The sequence below is a fragment of the Protobothrops mucrosquamatus genome, unplaced genomic scaffold (assembly GCF_001527695.2).
Source record: "Protobothrops mucrosquamatus isolate PMUCROS unplaced genomic scaffold, P.Mucros_1.0 scaffold2945, whole genome shotgun sequence".
In the NCBI taxonomy this organism is placed as follows: Eukaryota; Metazoa; Chordata; class Lepidosauria; order Squamata; family Viperidae; genus Protobothrops; species Protobothrops mucrosquamatus.
The window spans coordinates 53,769-73,682 of NW_015388968.1; the positions used below are offsets into that span (position 1 = coordinate 53,769).

General features: G+C 39.1%; 1 protein-coding gene across 2 annotated transcripts; it reads left to right on the forward strand.

Moving 5' to 3' along the window:
• Positions 1–2,903: 2,903 nt before the first annotated feature.
• Positions 2,904–14,919, forward strand: LOC107296719 (complement C1q tumor necrosis factor-related protein 3). Of its 2 annotated transcripts, none has more exons than XM_015826072.2 (6): positions 2,904–3,257; positions 5,858–5,966; positions 9,642–9,796; positions 11,125–11,254; positions 12,971–13,070; positions 14,331–14,919. In XM_015826072.2, the coding sequence occupies exons 1-6, from the start codon at positions 2,943–2,945 to the stop codon at positions 14,488–14,490; spliced, it is 969 nt and encodes a 322-aa protein (XP_015681558.1). In that variant the 5' UTR covers positions 2,904–2,942; the 3' UTR covers positions 14,491–14,919. The 2 variants fall into 2 exon arrangements, with proteins under 2 accessions (XP_015681558.1, XP_015681559.1); XM_015826073.2 differs by having other exon boundaries at positions 2,904–3,041.
• The last annotated feature ends 4,995 nt before the right edge of the window (positions 14,920–19,914 follow it).

Here is a 19,914-nt window from a genome sequence, read left to right on the forward strand (position 1 = left end):
TCCCGCGAGAAGTTGAAATTGACTGATTGATTGAACCTTTTTTTTTTTGTACACGGCAGTGGAGGCCTAAAGCGAAAAGGTTTTATAAAACCCAGCTGAAGGCCTAGGACTGGAATGACGGCACGTGTGCCCACAGAGAGGGCTCTGAGTGCCACCTCTGGCATCCATGCCATAGGTTCGCCACCACTGCTGTATAGGATTCCCTGGTGTCCAATATATCTTCTTCTTTAAAACCATTAATTGGTATAAAGGCATTGTTTTTCTTTCAGTCTTTTTCTGAGATGATTTTTCACTCGGTCAATATTTTCATAGAATTGCAGAGTTGGAAGCAGATTTTTTGGGGCCGAGGAGGTTCGGGGAAGGTCTGAATATCTGCAAACTATACGTAGATGTTGGTACTTGGGCTACATGGTAGGAAGTCAGCAATCATCTGAATAGCTTCTCAAAAGTTAATTGCAATCCTAGAGGATATTTTCTAAACCAGGGCCCAAGAAGGTATTGAGAGTGATATGATTTTTCCTTTATATTTTTGTTTACCCTCTTCTCTTTCTTATACCTATTGTATTTGGAATCAGCAATATTATTATTATTGTTCTTATTATATAGTTGGGTTACCCACTTGGAGCAGCCTATTAAGATACCTTTTATTAATAATTAATAATTAATAAATTAATTAATACCATTATCTAGCTTGGGATTTTCTATGCTGATTAACAGAAGCTCTTTTAGGTTCCAAACTGAGGTCTACCGAGAATTGTGGTATGTTTTATTACAATTCCTTCCAACTTCTCTCTCAACTTCTCTGTCTTGGGTTTTCTATCTCAATTTGGTGAAGGAGACATATCCTGTAAGATTCGCAAGAGCTTATTTTTCACACAGGTGTTTCTACAGCTGATTAATATTTATGTCCTTTTTATTCATGGATGGAAGATTTATTCTGAAAATGGCGGTCAACAGGGTGCCATGTTCAGAACAGAATTTCAAAATACTTTCTGCTAAGCAAGCTGTTGAATTCCTTAACAGAAAGAGCATGATCATGGAAGCAAGATCATATGGGCTTTCTTTAATGAGTTACGTTCAGAGGGTTTTCAAAAATCTTGAAAATGAGATAAAAGTCTTCCAGCCCTCCTTTATCGCAGATGTCATTAAGGCAGGATCTCTCTGAAGCTTCTAAATCTTTTTCCCAAGCTGTTTATATGACAGGCTAAGAATCAATTTCTCCCGATATGTCTGGAGTAACTTCTCCCATCTGCTAATCCTTTGAGTCTGGAGATCTTCTCCTCCCTTCTGAACCTCAGAGTAATGCTCTCTACATGGGGCTCCCTTTGAGGAGCACCCGGAGACTCCAACTGGTCCAGAATGCGGCCGCGCGGGCGGTGTTGGGAGGGACTCGTCGCTCCCATGTGACACCGCTGCTGCGCGAGCTGCACTGGTTACCAGTGGTCTTCCGGGTGCGCTTTAAGGTGTTAGTTACCACCTTTAAAGCGCTCCATGGCATNTAAAAGTAATTTTAATCGGAAACACAGCTGGCAATATTTGGTTTTTAATTCGGCTTTTATTGGGGTTTATATTTTTGTATTTCTGTATTTTTGTATTTTGTGTATAGTATTTGTTTTTTAATATGCTGTGAACCGCCCTGAGTCCTATGGGAGAAGGGCGGTATACAAATTAAATTAACATTAACATTAACATTAATCTCTCACACAACCCATTAGATGTGCTGACTGGGAGGACTCATCATCTGATAGAACTGGAGGGCACCCGCTTGGAGAAGTCTATTCTTAAAAGATCTGTGGCTGCATGTTTGTCTTTTGCTCTATTTTATGCATGCATGTATGCATATAAATATAAATGTGGGCCTTTGATAGATTTGGAACAGAAGGTAGTGATTTTCTTGGTTGCTGAGCTTCAAGACAGATGATGTCCTAAAATAGAAGGGTGTAGATGATCGGTAGAATAGAAGCCTGTAGATATTCAGTGAAATTGCTCTGTTATGGTAAATTTCTTAAAGTGGAAATATTTAGAATGTCGTCTCTTGTATTTTTAGTGTCATAGATGTTCATTTGTGGGTAAAAGTTACAAATCAGAAGACCAGGATAATTTTATAGGGCAATATTATTTAAAAGATTCAATCACGATTCTTAAGTTCATGGTGATTTATCTTTACGTGGCAGGGAAATTGAATTTGGTTTGTCAATTGCCTTTAGGAAAACATTAGAAATTAGAAGGACGTATGTGAAACCAAGATGGTTGGTTGGGAAAATTAAGTTTTATACTGAGAACTGGAGTTCAGTAAATGCCTAAATCTAACTGTTTTTAGATAGTTTTCTCAATATTTTCTGGTCATTTAAATACAGTAAGAAATCCAGCTGATAAATAAAATTCTCTCCCTCACCCATTCCTTTGTTTCTTAAGTGGCAAATCAAATACACTTGGTTTGCTTGTAGCTAGCAAATAAATGCAGCACTGTTTCTAAACTCCAGATTTTTTTTTAATAGTCTGAGTGGCTAACCTCTCTATATCTAATCAAGAAGCCTAAAACAGTTGCTATATGGGCTTCATTTTATAATGCTAAAACAAACAAAAAAAGCCTCCCCCATTTAAAAAGAAGGATTAACATTTGTCAGTGCTTCCCAACAGGAACCACAGCTGTCCATTAAATGTGGTGGACATTTCCAGCATGCAAATCAATTTGTCTGGTACTGGGGGATGTGGTGAATAATGACTGGGTTGTTTCAGAAAGCATGACTGATTTGGGATGAAGATTCCTGCCTCTCTGACATTTTCATAGGGTAATTTATTACACGCAGCATATAAAGTGATGGTCACCAAGTCTTGCTGGCAGACTCAGTAGAAGGAACGTTCTCCAAGACTCCATCACACCAACAGCAGAGTTGTTTTTTTTTTTTTTAGCAGAAGGCCCTCACTCTAAGGACCTAGCAATGTTGAGTCGTATAGTACTAAAGGACATCCTCAACTGGAGTCTCCTGCTTTTGCTTCTGTTTCTTCATTTTTGCCTGGGCGAAGAAGAAAACATGGAGGTGAGCAGAAGAGATAATAATCCAGTGGCCAAAGTTTTGGAGAGCCACCACCAGACTGGTCATAAAGGTTCCAGCAGCAGGGAAAACTTGAGACAGCGGAGCCAACTGTATAAGTGGACGGTTGAGGCAGTTCATGGTACTAGTCCTTCTACTGACCAAAATGCCTTGAAACCAGAAGTAGATGATGTAGCACAGACTACCTCAGACAGAGTCCAGGTACTCTGAATTAATATTCTAAGATGCTGTTCAGAAAGTATGTGAGCTTTTTGTTATATGCCAACATTAGTACTACCTTTCTCAAGAGCAATGGGTTCCTAATGATAGGGTGACCATGCTATGCACGGACGTCTTTCAGGATAGGGCTTTTCTTTTCTATGAACTTAATTTTCCATACAGATGTTTTCCCCCCTCTTTATGACATCAACTATCTTTAATCTACCAATAATTCAACGTTATGCATGTTTATTTAGATGTAAGTCCCAATGTATGGATTTACATCTTAATGGGGCAATCCAGTCAATGTTAAGCATTTCAGATCATAGTAAAAATTATGGGACTTGGTTAACTTTCTACAGATTATGCCATACTGATACATTAGAAATGTTACGAGAAAAATACCTTGTATTGGAGCAAATTTTGTTCAGGATGCATCAAACAGGCTGTCAGACATGAAGGAAGGACTGCATACTTCAGCGGCATAAGGAAAAACTCTCAGTATTTTTCAATGCATCTTCTATGTAAATTTGTGTAAGGTTGTAATTTGCACATTTACTGGAGACAGTTCTTAATTGAAAGTGGAATTTATGTAGAGGATATTGTTCATAAGAGTGGCAAAGGCGAACACTTATTTTTGGAGAATATGCTTTATAATTGAAAGTAGAGAATATGCTTTATAATTGAAAGTAGAGAATATGCTTTATAATTTAAGTACTTAAATATACTGCCCTATACTCCTTTCTCAGCTCAATCGATGTTAGACACCAGAATTACTGTGCTTATTGATGTTGTTATTATTATATTTTTAAAAACCACTTAATTAAAAACAGCTTTACTGTATGGAATTTACTTCAAATAGAAGTAAGTAGTTCAGGCTGTTCTTTAGATGAACAAAACTATTTTATAGAAGAATTTTCAGATAGCAGGTATTAGAGATGGGTCAATGAGTATAATCAATGCATATACATTAATTTAGATATGAATAAAGAGACAAGCAAAGTGCTTTTTTTGTATTGATTTTGAATTGTATCCATGTTTAAACTAATGCTTTTCTTGGCAGAAAAGGGGTTTCCAATTGAAATGTCATTGCATTTGGGTGGTCAATGTTCAGTTCCTACTGTAGTGCTTGAAGCTCAGTTATTAATACTGTAGTCAAGCAGTGGCAAACTCCAACTTTAGATGTACATTGGGGCCACTGTTTTGACTTTGTGGACCATACCCTGTAGATACTCTGTGAAAGCAATCATGCCAGGCCTGATCTTTAACTAGGGCTACCATATCTGGGCTGCAAAAAGACAGATGACCACATGCACTCTCTTTGCTGCCATTTAGAGATTGTCTATATTTTTGCAGCCCAAACATGGTAGCTCTATATTGTGGATAGTTGGAGAATGGATTTTGCTTGGAAATTTAGTCAACTGTCCCCTGGAATTTCTTCCCAAGAAGGAATAAGTTACAGTCAATTGCATGTGCGTACTGTTCTCTGAAGCATTCTGCTCTTGGCTGGAGCTGTTTATTACTGAGTGCCTTTATTAAAATGGGACTACAGATTTAATATGTTATTTGTTTGATCCAATCTTTGCCATGCCTCATTTTTCGGGTGCAAGGCACAGGCATTTCTCTCTATAAGTGATTAAGAGACACCTGATTTGCTATTGATGGCCCTGAAAGAAAGGCTTTTATTTATCACCAGATAACAAGCTTACAGAAGAATGAGGCTCTACAGAGGTGGAATGGTCTCTTTATGAGGCAATGAAGGAATGGGGTCTGTTGCTGCAGATAAAAAAAGTTACAAAAGTGCTGAAAAAAGTGACTTACATACGTTTCCTTGAACTTACGACCATCACAGCATCCCTGTAGACACATGATCAAAATTTGGCAGCCACCAGGGACTTATGATGATTGCAAAGTCCCAGGATCATGTGATCACCATTTACAACCTTCCCAGTTGATTTCTGACAAGCAAATTCAATGGGGGAAGTAGGATTCACTTAATGATCACATGCTTCGCTTAACAACTGCAGTGATTTGCTTAATGTCCATGGCAAAAAAAGGTTGCAAAATCAAGCATGAGTCTCTTCACAACCACCTGGCTTAGCAATGAAAATTCTGGTCTCAACTGTAGTTGTAAGTCGAGGACTACCTATATCAGTGGTGGAAAACCTATGGCACGCATGCCAGAGGCGGCACTCAGAGCCCTCTCTGTGGGCACACACACCGCCGCCACTAGCAGCTCACGCAGGTCCATTAGGCCACCGCCACCGCCCGGAGCAGCAGCCCCGGCCAGCACAAAGCATGCAAAATAGCCGGCTAGCAAGCTCGTAGAGGTGTTAGAGCATCGAGGTGGCCACACCTACCTGGCCACACCCACACAGTCTGCCGTGACAACTGCAGCCATACCCACCCAGTGGGCCACGGCCCCATGCCCCACCTGAGGGCACCACAATGCTGATGGGGCTCTGGCACTTTGCAATAAATAAATGGGTTTTGGGTTGCGGTTTGGGCACTCGGTCTCTAAAAGGTTCGCCATCACTGACCTATATTGATATAAGTCATAATTGTGATATCCTATAAATTGTTTTTGAACGATGTGTTTACAGACAACACAGAGTGGACCTCAAAGCCCACCAGAATGTGGTTGCCGGGGGGATTTTGGATTTCGAGGTTATCAAGGCCCACCTGGACTTCCAGGACCTGCTGGAATCCCAGGTAAATAATTAGAAAACAATTGTACAATGATGAACACTTGAAGGGGTTGCTTGGTTTCTGTGGCAGTTTGCATAGCAGAAAAGATGTATTGAGCTTCTTGATGCATCACGTCTCAGTGTTCTTGGGCTATTACTCTAAATGGTGCACTACCTGGAACATCTGGAATACTGTAGTGGCATTCCTTATCCTGCTCCTTTCCTACTGTATTCTCTTGGCTTATTCCTTCAGTCTCTTAAATCAAATGCATAATAGCAGAATTCTAGACTCGGAAGCAGCCATTTAGGCCAGTGCTTCTCAACCTCAAACAACTTAAAGATGTGTAGACTTCAACCCCCAGAATTCCCCTGCCAGCATGCAGAATTCTGGGTGTTGAAGTCCACACATCTTAAAGTTGCTGAAGTTGAGAAGCACTGAAACACTGATTTAGACCATTGATTCTTCCCATAGATGGCTGTCCAGATTCTGCCCAAAGACATATAGTAAATGATAGACCTTCCCCTCGGTTTGGAGTCTGCTAGCTAGGCAGTCTCCCTGTGTACCTTGCCACCAGCTGAGCTTCCTGGTCCCGTCAACATTTGGCCTTTTAAAAATTAAATTTTAAAACATTGTGAAACTGATGTGCTTCAGTGAAAAATACCAAATAATGGTTGACTCTGTCATTTTGCCCACCAGTACCCGAAAGGACGTGGGAGATAGTGGTGGCAACAACCATGCTGGTAAAATACTGCCTTGTAATTGCTTAAAATGTCCATGTCAGTAAACAGCGAACTCCCCATCATTTTGCAACTTTCCCATCATTTTGTAAACTCCCCATCATTTTGGAAGAGTGCCCACAGTTTGTTCTCAGAACTCCAAAGGGCCTACCATCCACCTCAAAGTTTAGGGATCCATGTTGTAATTTAACACCAATAACATGGTGGGAAAGGGATCAGAATGTTCTCCTAAGCAATATTTTAATGCCAATATAGGTAGTTATGACAGCTTTGCTTTTGCAATACCCTGTTTGTGTAAGAACCGGGTGCGCACTCAAAGTTGCAAAGAAGTCTTTGGATTGTGCCAGTTTTTTCTCCTACACTTTTTTTTAAATTTGATTAATGACAGCAGCAGCAGTTTTCATTCTTGCCATGCAGATTTTTTTTTTTAGTTCATTGTAGCCCTTTTAATAATTCTTTTATTACTGAGCTGAATAAAATGTTTTTATAAGCAGCTTTGGAGGGCAACAGGTTCAAATAACATGGCTATTTTGATATGTAACCAGGGTGAAGACAATTGATTATATAGCTAAACTGCAAGCCTTAACCAAAATGCAATGTTAGATTTCATTGATATCAACAGCAACGCCCATAAATTCTATGAATTTCTTGTTTCATATCACGTATCTATAAACGACTGAAGGCATGAGGAAAAAAATGTAATGTAATAAAATGATGTAGTTCATTAAGTTAAAAAACATGAAAATGTTCTTCAGAAGATACTGATATAATTCATCAAGTAATTAATTAGGTACTTTAATGAGAGGCAAATGAAGAAAATAATTCTATCAGTATGGTTCAACTTTAAATACGTTGCAACATACTTACACATATGTAAGTTACAACAGCACTGAAAAAAGTTACTTATGATTGGTCCTCATACTTATGACTGTCACAGCATTCCAACAGTCACATTATCAAAATTTGGGCACTAGATAATCAGCAAGCATTTTTAATAGTTGGAGTATCCCAGATTTGCCTGATTGCCATTTGTGACTTTCAAGTGTGAAAAATGGGGACCACAGTTATATTTCAGTTACGATGATTTTTTGCTCATGCCTGTACACAAGAATTGGTCAACTAGTGGGCCAAGAGCGGGCAACTAAATTTCATTTTTGATGTGTGCCGTTGTGCCCACAGTAAAAAAATGACAATAAAGGTTATCTTATCTTATCTTATCTTATCTTATCTTATCTTATCTTATCTTATCTTATCTTATCTTATCTTATCTTATCTTATCTTATCTTATCTTATCTAACGTTCAGCACTAAATTGGTGCTAGATAAGAGCCAGCGGAATTCAAGAGGGGCTGGACTTAGATTGTTTGTGGGAACCTAATGATTCTAGGCTGATTACTTGCTTGACTCTGCCCCAAGGCTCTGCCTGCTCCTTTCCTACCTCTTCTCAGCTGGCTTACAATAGGCAAAGTCAATGGGGGAAGCTGAATTCACTTAATGACCATGTGATTCACTTAAAACTGCAGTGATTCATTTGACAATCATGGCAAAAAAGGGCATTGGGCGTAATTCACTTAACTATTGCCTTGCTTAGCAATGAAATTCTGATCCCAGTTGTGCTTGTAAGTCGAGGACTGCCTATACCGTGTGCATAAGTGTGAGCATTTTTTTTGTAGACTATGTTCTAGTTGGGTAATGAGAAGACAGTAGCTCATGCTTCTGAATGGTGCTGTAGAGGTTTAGCAATTCCACGCTCAGAGATTTTGTAACAATCCCAAAGAGTGGGGAAAGGAGCATGGACCGTAACCCTTGCTCTGGATCAAGTCTCGGAATGCATCTACCTCTGGAGAACAATTTTCATTTCTTTCCTTCTATCCCGCAGCTGGTGTTACCATGATGTCTTGTCAATATTTTCCTGGCACCAGAACCCTCCAAAGGGCTGAGTTCCTTAACTGCCAACTGCCTATTTTTGACCTGATTTGAATGCTTTTATACCTTTATATCTGTGTTGATGCCCTGGGAAATCAGCAGTTAGTTAGCACTTGATTGTAACCTGTTACCATAGTCTTTGACTTATGAGCAGAATTGAACCCAAAATTTCTGTTGCTAAAGAGGACAGTTGTTAAGTGAGTTTTGCCCCATTTTATGACTTTTCTTGTCATAGTTGCTAAGTGAATCAGTGTAGTTGTTAAGTTAGCGACATGGTTGTTAAGTGAATCTGGCTTCCCCATTGACGTTGCTTGTCAGAAGGAAGCAAAAGATGATCACATGACTCTGGGACACTGCAACCATCATAAGTGGGAGTCAGTTGCCAAATCTCTGAATTTCAATCACAGGACAATGAGAATGCTGCAATGGTCGTAAGTGTGAAAAACAGTTATAAGTCACTTTTTTCAGGGTCATTGTAACTTCAAACGGTCACTAAATGAATGAGTGTGAGGACTATCTATATAAGATTTTGTCCTGAAAATGTACAAAAAAAAATCCTAGGACAGAAATGAAGGAAATTCACCTACTGTCCAAGAAAGCCACTGTTATTATTGATTCATCAGTACAGTTTTCCTTCTCAACATACCCTTAATTTTTTTAGGCCAGTGCCTTTCAACATTAGTGTTGTTAAACTGTGTGAACCTTGACTCCCAGAATTCCCCAGCCAGCATGTTTAAATATTCAGTTCCTATCAAGTTTCTTCTTATCTATCCCTGCCCTTTTTTGTACTATTTTAGAAAGGCTATCTGGGCCTCAGTACTTACGAGTGCTCTAGATATATTGAACTATAATTTCCATCATCCCCAGGCATTGGTGGCTAGGGAAGATGGGTGCTGTAGTACTAGAATATATATATCTAGAGGATACCAGAATGAGAAAAGTTAAATCTAATTTAGTCCAAAGAATGAAAACAAACTTGCATGGAGCCTTGTAAAGCTTGCATTTCACCGAACAACCTATTGATTGACTGCCCAAAGGAAACCATGGAAACAATGGAAATAATGGATTACCTGGCACAGAAGGATCGAAAGGTGACAAAGGAGACAAGGGGGACTTGGGACTCAGAGGTGAGCGAGGCCATCAAGGACATAAAGGAGAAAAAGGTTATCCTGGCATCCCGCCAGAGCTGCAGGTAATTTCCCCTTAATTTTCATGAGAGCATGATTTTTCCAAAAGTGATTTCCCATTGCATAAATTTATGGATGGGTTTGTTTGTTTACCTGACTATGATCCCAAATATTTGTGGGTGGGCTGTGTCAATACTTTGAGGCAGTCCAGACAAGAAGTGCCAACTAAGAGTATACAGGTAGTCCTCAATTTACAAGGGCAGTTGTAACACGACATTAATGGTGAGATTACTATATTAAAGGAATGTTGCAAGTCTGAAAGTACATCTCTCCTGCCTCACCTTTACATCCCTGCAATTACGTGACTGGGATTCAGATACTTGGCAACTGACTTGCACTTATGATGGTTGCAGTGTCTCGCAGTCACGTGATCACCATTTGGAACCTTCCCTACCAGCTTCCCACCAGCAAAAGCTGCCAGGGAAGATGAGAAATCCCTCCCATAAGTTGCTTCCACTGTTTTTTCTCCTGAGGACCCTGCAATAGATGATGAGATTCAGGGATCTCATTCAACAGAGCACCTACCTGCTTACAGCACCCTCACCTGCACCTTGTAGTGCCCATAAACTCTTGCATGGCACTGCAACAATCCTTCCCATATCTGGCCACATTTATGCCATGCTGCACCCCTCTGCCCAGCGGCACTCCATAACACTTATCATAAAGGGTAACACTGAATTAACCAGCCAGTGGCATGTCTCCTTCGCTTAACAATCACGGTGTTTGCTTAACCACTGCGAAAAAGTCACAAAATTAAGATTTACCTGATTTACGACCATCAAGACTTATGACTGAAATTGTAGGCTCAATTATGGTCATAAGTCAAGGACTATCTGTACATTCTGGACACCCCTGCTATCACTATTGGTGCACAGTTTACATTTTTGTTTGTTTGTTAAAGCCAAAGTAAATCTGTCAAGACTTCTTTATTCTCTCCATGCTGGAGCCGATCTGACAAATCCCCTAAAACGTAACGCTTCTTGTGGCTGAGATGGCATGAAGGGATCTCCACAGACTCAGCTGCTACGTTAAAGTGTACAGTAATCTTAAATGGAGCTGTTTGTGTTTTAGACATTCATAGATGTTTTTCTTTCTGCGTATGAGTGGATCTCTGTTCGTACATAAATCAATGGCAGTGTTGTTAGTCAGGTTACACGCTGGCCCAGATCCTAGTGATGCATTTAGAAAATCAAAGTTTATCTCTCTTTCTCTCTCCCCTCTCCTCCTTCACCAACTAAACTGGGAAAGAAGTTGATACAGAATTGACTGCTTTCAACCATGTCTTCCAATCTGCCTTTCTCCTGTTCTTTAAATGCTAACTCTATTTGCATAGGTTGCATTTATGGCTTCAATGGCAACCCACTTTAGTAATCAGAACAGCGGAATAATCTTCAGTAGCGTGGAAACCAACATTGGCAATTTCTTTGATGTAATGACTGGACGATTTGGCGCTCCAGTGAATGGTGAGTACAGTGCATTCTGTGTGAATTTTGTGCAAAAGAAACAATAATTTGCCTTGAATGTTCTTTATTCAATCAAGCAGAACTTTTCCCCCTTGAAGCTTCAAACTGATGTTGTGTTTTACTTTGGATCGAACACAAAGGCAAACATTGTGATTTTTTCTAAACATATCTTCTTGATAGATTGAAATATGACGTCCATAGCTTATTATTATTTTTGCAGAACCTAAATATAACATTTTGTGATTGCTTGTTCAGAAAGGGTGAATTCTGACAGATTCTATAAAAAATAACAAGAACTTCTGTTTGGACCCTTTTTTAAAAAAATAGGAAGTTTTTCCCCCTTTATTGCTCTTGTGTAGGCAATTTGCATGAATGTAACTTACAACTAAGGAATGTCCTTGTGTTAAGTGCCTATAAAATTTCAACAGGAAATAATGGAAGGTACAGTACAGGGAATAAAAAAGCCAATATATGAGTTTTGCAAACTTATTTATTTCTGTCCTTTATATACTGCTGTACTCTGTATGGATTCCCAGCAATTTACAATAAAGCAGTAAAACAATATTGAATTAGGACAATACCATGGTAATACAGTAGAGTAGAATAATACAGATGGCACACATTCATAATTTCTTGAGTACATTCTTGAGTACATTTTTATGGATTTCTTAGAATAGAAGTAACTCAGATTTGCTGTACATACTCAGTAATCTGATTCTCCAGATTAGGTTATTGATCAGGTTCTTTCCATGTTGACAGTCTCATTGGGATGCTGGGCAAAATATCTGTAGAAAAACCTGATCAATACAAGAACCCAACTGCTAAGTATATAAAGTTGTTTTATTAGCTTCTAATAACTAATAACATTTCTTAGGCTCAAGACAATATCAAAATAGAAACTTTAAACAGTCCAAAAATTAGATTTTGGAAACCCAGAAAATAATATTATTCTCCCTAAAACTTTTTAAAGGCAACCTAGTTAAGCTACTATCGCTTTTACCACACTGTAATAAATTAAACAGTGTGCATTTATTAATCACTGCTTTTGCTATATGACCACATTCACTGGTAAAGTTAATACTAGACTGGAAATGAGATCTGTTGGTCACAAAAATATATCCATCTTTTTATATCTCTCTTTCCCCACATCTTCAATTTATGGAAAATTTGTGGAGCTTAAAAAATGTTCCAAATTGGCATTAAAAAAATAATGAAAGCCTTTAAGGTTCCAAAATAGATTCTAAGCTTCAGGACCAGATTACCTCATATTGGATTGTTTCAGAGATGAAACAGAATATTTTGCAAGTGTGGATATTCATCTTAGACAAGAAGATGAATGAATTCTTAACAATTGTGGCTAAATGTGTGTACTCTTAAGTGTGGAGGGATTCTTATTGTATTTGGTAAGTATTAGTTCTGAATATATGTACAGGTAGTCCATGACTTACACAGTTCATTTAGTGACCATTTGAAATTACAATGGCACTGAAAAAGTGATTTATGACCGTTTTTCACACTTATGACCCTCGCAGCATCCCCATGGTCATGTGATCAAAATTCAGATGCTTGGCAACTGACTCATATTTATGACGGTTGCACTGTCCCAGGGTCACATGATGAGGAGATTGTTGAAGCAGCTGTGAAGGAACATTTATCTTGTTATCTGTGCCATTGAATTATTCAATTGTACTATATATTTTCTCTCTTCCCTTCTAGGGGTTTATTTCTTCACCTTTAATATGATGAAGCATGAAGATGTTGAAGACGTCTCTGTGTACTTGATGCATAATGGCAACACAGTATTCAGTTTATACAGGTGTGTGCGGTGCATTTGAGGCTTACAAATATGTGAAATAAATTTGGAAGAGGAACTGAAATTCAGGATAGAGCACATGAGCTGCCTTCTAAGATTCTCAGCTTCAGTCCCTAAAACAGGGGTCCCCAACCCCCAAGCTGCAGCCCATTACCAGGCCATGTCTTGTTTGAAACTGGGCCACAGTGCATGCGAAGCTCCACTTATGCGAGCGGAGGGCGCTCGTGCATGATGTTCCATTTGCACAAGCATCATGCGCAAGCACAAGCACCTTCTGCTCATATATGAACCTCAATTTGCGTGAGTGTAGGGTGTGCGCACCTACTCACACCAGTGGAGCTATGCACACGCATGTGCGCCTGCCACTCACACACCCCCCATCCCTGGCTGGGGCACCAAGGTGGAAAGGTTGGGGATCGCTGCCCTAAAACCTCCAATTTTAAAAAGAAATGGGTTACGGGTAAGAGGACAAACCACTAGGGTAGGGGTGTCAAGCTGCCAGCCTGGGGTGGGCGTCATGCTGAAACCACGCCCACCCCAGCTCCAACAATGGGGAAAAAGTCACGATATGTCGCGATACATCACGTGATGTGATGTGGCGAGTTTGACACCCCTGCACGAGGGAAAGCTGCTATCCCTTAGCATAGATTATCTGATTAAGAATTAGGATTGCTAAACTGGAAAAATGACCAATAATAGATTTAATGAAGAATTTATCTTGCCTGATATAACACTGCAAGATAAGTAGGTAGATTGCATTGTCTTTAGAGGAAGTTGGAACCCTCAATTACTTTTGCCTATGTTGAAATGGCCAATCTGCTGCTTTAGGCCTGCAAAGTGGTACAGGTAGTCCTTCATTTATGACAATTGCTTAGCGACTGAAGTTAAAATGGAACCCGAAAATGGCGCTTGAGCTGGATTTGAAGTTCCAACTGCCATTCCCCCCCCCAGTCATGTGATTACATTTTGGATGCTCATCAACCGGCTTGCATTTATAGCTGTTTGCAGCATCCTATGGTCATGTGACCATGATTTATATATATATTTTTCCCCAGTATATGTTTACTTCCAGTTTCTGGCACAAAATGCCCATTATAGACAATGGGTTCATTTAATGGTTGCAGACTTCCTTTTTTAACATTGTCGTATCAGCAAACAGTCTCTAAAAAAGGCAGTTACTAAATGAGGACCACCTCTAGGGATTGCAACAATGCTTAAAATGTGAAGAACAAACCAGTTTACCTTTTGTATCTCTGTTGTTAGCTACGAATCCAAGGGAAAATCTGACTCGTCAAGCAATAGCGCAGTGCTTAAACTTGCCAAAGGAGACGAAGTGTGGTTGCGGATGGGCAACGGGGCACTGCATGGAGATCATCAACGCTTTTCCACTTTTGCTGGGTTCCTTCTTTTCGAAACCAAATAGGTCTACTCACTGGAAATGAAGTACAATATTGCTATTCGGTTTCCCTTGCTCTTTGGATTAGCATGGGAACATAGTAAAATCCCAGGGTCTGTCTTGACACCAGTATGCTGTGAACTATGAAACGTGGTAAGAAGAGGTTAGGCCTGAATTTATATATGCCCTTTTATGACATTTTGCATCCCACTGCACATTCTTGCCTTCTTGCTAATGGATATTGAATAGTTACCAAACGCCTATTCCTAGTAATTTAATAGAGTGGTGATTATAGCCTCTTCTTTTTCCATTTTCAACCAGCAATTTTCATATGATCTTGTGCTCTAATGGATATTTCATGTACAAACATTCAGATGGGATATCGTTGTATCAACAAGTCATGTGTGTTTGGAAGCTCCTGTGTTTTTAAATGCAAAAATATAAATTCAGGTAGTCTTTGACTTACAACCATTCCTTTAGCGGCTGTTTGAAGTTACAATGGCAATGAAAAAAATGACATATAACCAGTCCTTGCACTTACAAGCGTGGCAGCATCCTCACAATTACATGATCAAAATTTGGGCACTAGGCAACCGTATATATTTATGACAATTGCAGTGTCCTGGGGTCACATAACCACCATTTGCAACCTTCCCAGTCAGCTTCTGACAAGCAAAGTCAATGAGTAGAAGCTGGATTTGCTTAACAACCACATGATTTAACAACCATTGCAAAACAAGTAATAAATTTGGGCACGACTCATTTAACAACCACTTTGCTCAGCAACAGAAATTCTGATCCCAATTATGGTTGTAAGTTGAGGATTACCTATACATATCCATCTCCACTCTGCAATCATATTATAACACGGGGATATACTTACACTATATATGCATAAATATATCAAAAACAGGGAAATAACATTTGGAAGGAGACTAGCTGCACTTTTTCAGACAGCTTTATGAAAAAAAGCAAAAGCTTTCCAGATGAATCCAGTGAATATTGACTATTTTAGCAAGTAACTCTTAAAATACCACACAAACAACTGTGAGATTTTTCCTCTTGGTTTAAATAATTGATTGAATCCTGCATTTAATGTTTTGAATGGGTTTAACATAGGTAAAATTGAATTGGTTGGCTTCAAACAGATAAGTGCAACAATCTCAAAATGTGCATTTTTGTGTGTTTGTGTGTCTATATTCTGTGGTCAATGAAGTGTATCCTTTCTGTCACTTTGACTGAAGATTTGCTATAGATCTTCTAATTTCCACTTCTTCTCAGTCTTTGAAAAATAAATATATCAGTTTTAGGGCTGATTTTTATTTTCATCCTGTGTGAAAGCATTTTAAGAACAAGCTGATTAGATTCTGGTAAATTATCCATTGGCAGAGCATCTGCAAAGGATAGTCTTTTTAAAGCTCGTAGGCTATATATTACTGCGAGACTTAAGTCTTTTAAACAATGTTTTTAAGTATACATTGGTACATTGAATATTTTAGACTTAGTAGGAATTGCAATCTGTAGTAGATGTTCTTAAAAAAATGTAGCTTTCTTTAGAATGTACCAAAGAAGAATGTAATCTTTTTAAAGTATATTAGCAAGATGATGGCATGCTTTCAAAACATAGTTTCACTCTCTTATTCATTTACTAATAATAGTATTCTGACCCCTGTTCTTAGTATGGATGCCTTCTGAATTTGTTTTTATGTGTTTCAACTATTTGTTTATTTTGTACAGAACACTTACTAAATAAAGACCATTCTGAATAAGTATTTTGTGCACTTATGACTGTAATTCCAGGCACAATCATAATGGTCTGATTCCATATTAGGTAGCCTCATATCAAAGACAATTAGTAACTTGGCTTTCAAACAAATTATACTTAGGGTGCTTAGAACATACAGTATAATTATATGTTCAAACCCCTATTCCAAATGCAGGTAGTCCTCGACTTAACGATCAAAATTGAGTCCAAAATTTCTGTTGCTAAGCGACACAGTTGTTAAGTGGGTTTTGCCCCATTTTACCTCTCGTGCCACAGTTGTTAACTGAATCCCTGCAGTTGTTAAGTTAGTAACATGGTTGTTAAGTGAATCTGGCTTCTCCTTGACTTTACTTGTCAGAAGGTCACAAAAGGTGATCACATGATCTTGGGACACTGCAGCCCTCATAAATGAGTCAGTTGCCAAGCTGCCTGAATTTTGATCACATAACTATGGGGATGCTGCAATGGTTGTGTAAAATAAGTCACTTTTTTCCAATACTTGTGTAACTTCAAACGGTCACTAAACGAAGTGATGTAAGTTGAAGACTGCCTGTACAGAGAGTCTGTCATCCTTCACTTCCTGGACAATGGGTGGGATGAAATTTCTTCTAGGGCTGATAGATGAGGCTCAGCCATTCTCACCTAAATGCAATATTCTTCCCAAGCAGCTATATATCGTTTCCCTTCTCCTCCTGCATGCATTTCCCCTTTCAATTTTGCAGTCTCAGGAAAACTACATCTGCCTATAGTTCACTTCCTGTAAGGTAAAAGATAAAGGAGACCCTGTGGATTTTAGTCAGCTAGTCATTGCCGACTATAGGGAGTGGTGCTCAGCTCTGTTTCAAGGCCATTGAGCCAGTGTTGTCAGAAGACATTTCCCGTTATGTGGCCCGCATGTCACACAGCGCTGCCACTTTCCATCAAAGTGATACCTCTTTATCTACTTGCATCTGCATGCTTTTTAACTGCTAGGTTAGCAGAAGCCGGGGTGAGGATGGGCTGCCAGTTTTCCAGCCAACAAACCCAGCGTCTTAACCACTGAGCCACTGTACCACCCTATCACTTCCTATAGCCAAAATATTTTGGTAGTGCTACAGAATCAGGACCTTTCACTCAGGTCTCTGCGATCTTTGAGAAGAGGAATCAGCTTTAATCAAGAAACGAAATGAAACTGACTGGGCTAACTGTGAACTGCAACCTCCAAGGACTACAAAGACAACCTAAGCAGAAACAGAGAGAACAGAATTTATCTAAGAGGGTGTGGGAAGTCAGCCCCCCCCCCCAGAGAAGGAAATATTAAAAGGGCAGAATGTTATATTTCCTCAAAGGATCTTAAAGAGGCAGAAAAACATGCCCAGTTTTTCTTAATAGCCCAAAGTCTCCCTCCCCCAAGCAGAAACTAGCTCTGTAGAAATGCAGGTGTAAATAATCCATTCAGGAAGGTTGAAGCTAGAAGATTAAGAAGACAAAGACACCTAAAATCTACATACCCCACCCAAACTCTAAGACAACATAATAGGATTCACTCACAGATGCCAAAGGGGCACACTCAGACTCAGGTCAAAATGCATGACACAGGAAATACAAAGGCTCAAACAGGAACAGGAAACAAACTCAAGAGCCCAAAAGGGTATAAAACCCACTCCCTACATGTGCTTCCTCTCTTTTCTTCCAGAGCCATATTTCTGTCTGGCTCTCCTCTTCAATAAACTGCAACCTTCTTTCTAAAGCAGTTGCCATGTTGTTTATTTCCGGCTTGGACTGGACCCTGATGAAGACTATGGAAACATTCACCCAGAATCCTCTGAAAGGGCAATAATAATATAAAATCATCCAATCTCTTTATAAAGTATAACAGGGGTCCCCAACCTATGGGCTGCGGCTGCTTGGCTACCAGGCCGCATGAAGGGATGGCCAGTCACGCCCCCCACACTCACGCTAGCGGTGAGCATTCCGCCGGCGCTAGCGCCACCCTGCCCGAGCAGGGCAGTACATGAAACCACACCCCCTCCGGTCTGCAGAAAAAACGCTCTCCACGGAACTGGTCCCTGGTGCTCAAAAAGTGGGGGACCTCTGAAGTATAAGATAGATGATGTGGTTCATGCATTGCCCACACACCAAAAGAACCGGATAGCGAGCAATACAGCTGTGAAGAAATATCTAAAAAAGAAGGATTCAATTCTCCAGCTTCAATGTATGATTGCTATTAGCAAAAGTACATATATTTTTGGTGTAATGCCAGTACTTCCAGATAGATTCTCTGGACCATCAGAATAAAAGATCTGTCTCATTTATATTATAAAATATGAGAAAGAAAAAATGCCTTATATTTTGTGCCAGCTCAGTTTTACTTAAAATCAAGACAAGAAATAATTATTTAGCATATGCATATCATACATGAGCTAGCAATATATATTAATATTTCATCTAGATTAATAGAACCGAATAAAATATAAATGTTAAAAAGGTCTATGTTCAAATACCAATGTCTAGGCCATCTAACCATTGGATCAAAATACATGACAACGAAAATGAAAATAAAGCTGCTTTCTGCCATCTAGAGGGCACATATACAGGCACATAAATATTCATATAGCTACACCACACTCTGTAAAAACAATTTTTGCTTGGCTTAAATCCTGTTACTGGCAAGTACTGTATTTTACGGCAAATAATGCTGGTCCAAAATATTTATCTACCTGAGGACAAGCAGCAAATATAAGCTGCAAATCCAGGCTACCCAACTTATTTTTTACATCTAGAATCTCCTTCTGAAAGTAAAAACACCATAATTATAAATAAGATGGTGAATATATTCTAGGGACATGAGGAATTGGCTTGACTGAATGAAAGGGTCAGTTTTATAAAGTGGTTGGCATTGATTGAAGCCAGTGTTTCTTAAATTGTTTTTCCCCTCAGGACCCCTTCATACTTTTAAAAAATAGGAGAACCCCAAAAGAGCTTTTGTCCATGTAGGATATTTTTATCAATACAGGTAACCCTCAACTTACAACAGTTCATTTAGTGAACATTCAAAGTTACAACTGCACTGAAAAAAGTGAGTTATGACTGTTTTTCACACTTACGACTGTTACAGCATTTCCATGGTCATATGATCAAAATTCAGACACTTGGCAAATGACACATATTTATGACGATGACAGTGTCCCAGAATCAAGTGATCACCTTTTGAGAGCTTTTCACAAGCAAAGTCAATGGAGAAGCCTGATTCACTTAACAACCATGTCACTAATTTAATAACTGCACTTATTCACTTAACAACTGTGGCAGGAAAGGTTGTAAAATGGGGCAAAATTCACTTAACAAATTATCACTTAGCAACAAAAAAATGGGGCTCTATCGTGGTCGTACATTGAGGACTACTTGTATTTACTGTATTAAAAACTGCAATTGACACATTTGCTGCCACAATCAGTTGACATGATTGTTTGATGAGATTTTAATATTGTATTATTATTTTTTTTTATTTTTTTTTATTGAAAATTTTTAAAAGTTTTACAATATATCTCCCCCCCTCCCTCAACCCACCCTTCCCCACCCCCCTCCCTTCCCCCCGACTTCCCAGAGCTACACACAGGGTTTACAATACAATAATTATATTCTATCTTAAATTATGTTACCCTAAAATTAACAATTCTATAACATCCTTTAGCTCCCTCTTAAAC

Excerpts from the sequence above, each read along its gene's own strand:
- LOC107296719 (XM_015826072.2), top strand. The coding sequence starts at position 2,943 with ATGTTGAGTCGTATAGTACTAAAGGACATCCTCAACTGGAGTCTCCTG. Across the intron at positions 5,967-9,641 it reads AGGACCTGCTGGAATCCCAG|GAAACCATGGAAACAATGGA; the intron begins GTAAATAATTAG and ends GACTGCCCAAAG. Across the intron at positions 13,071-14,330 it reads ACAGTATTCAGTTTATACAG|CTACGAATCCAAGGGAAAAT; the intron begins GTGTGTGCGGTG and ends CTCTGTTGTTAG.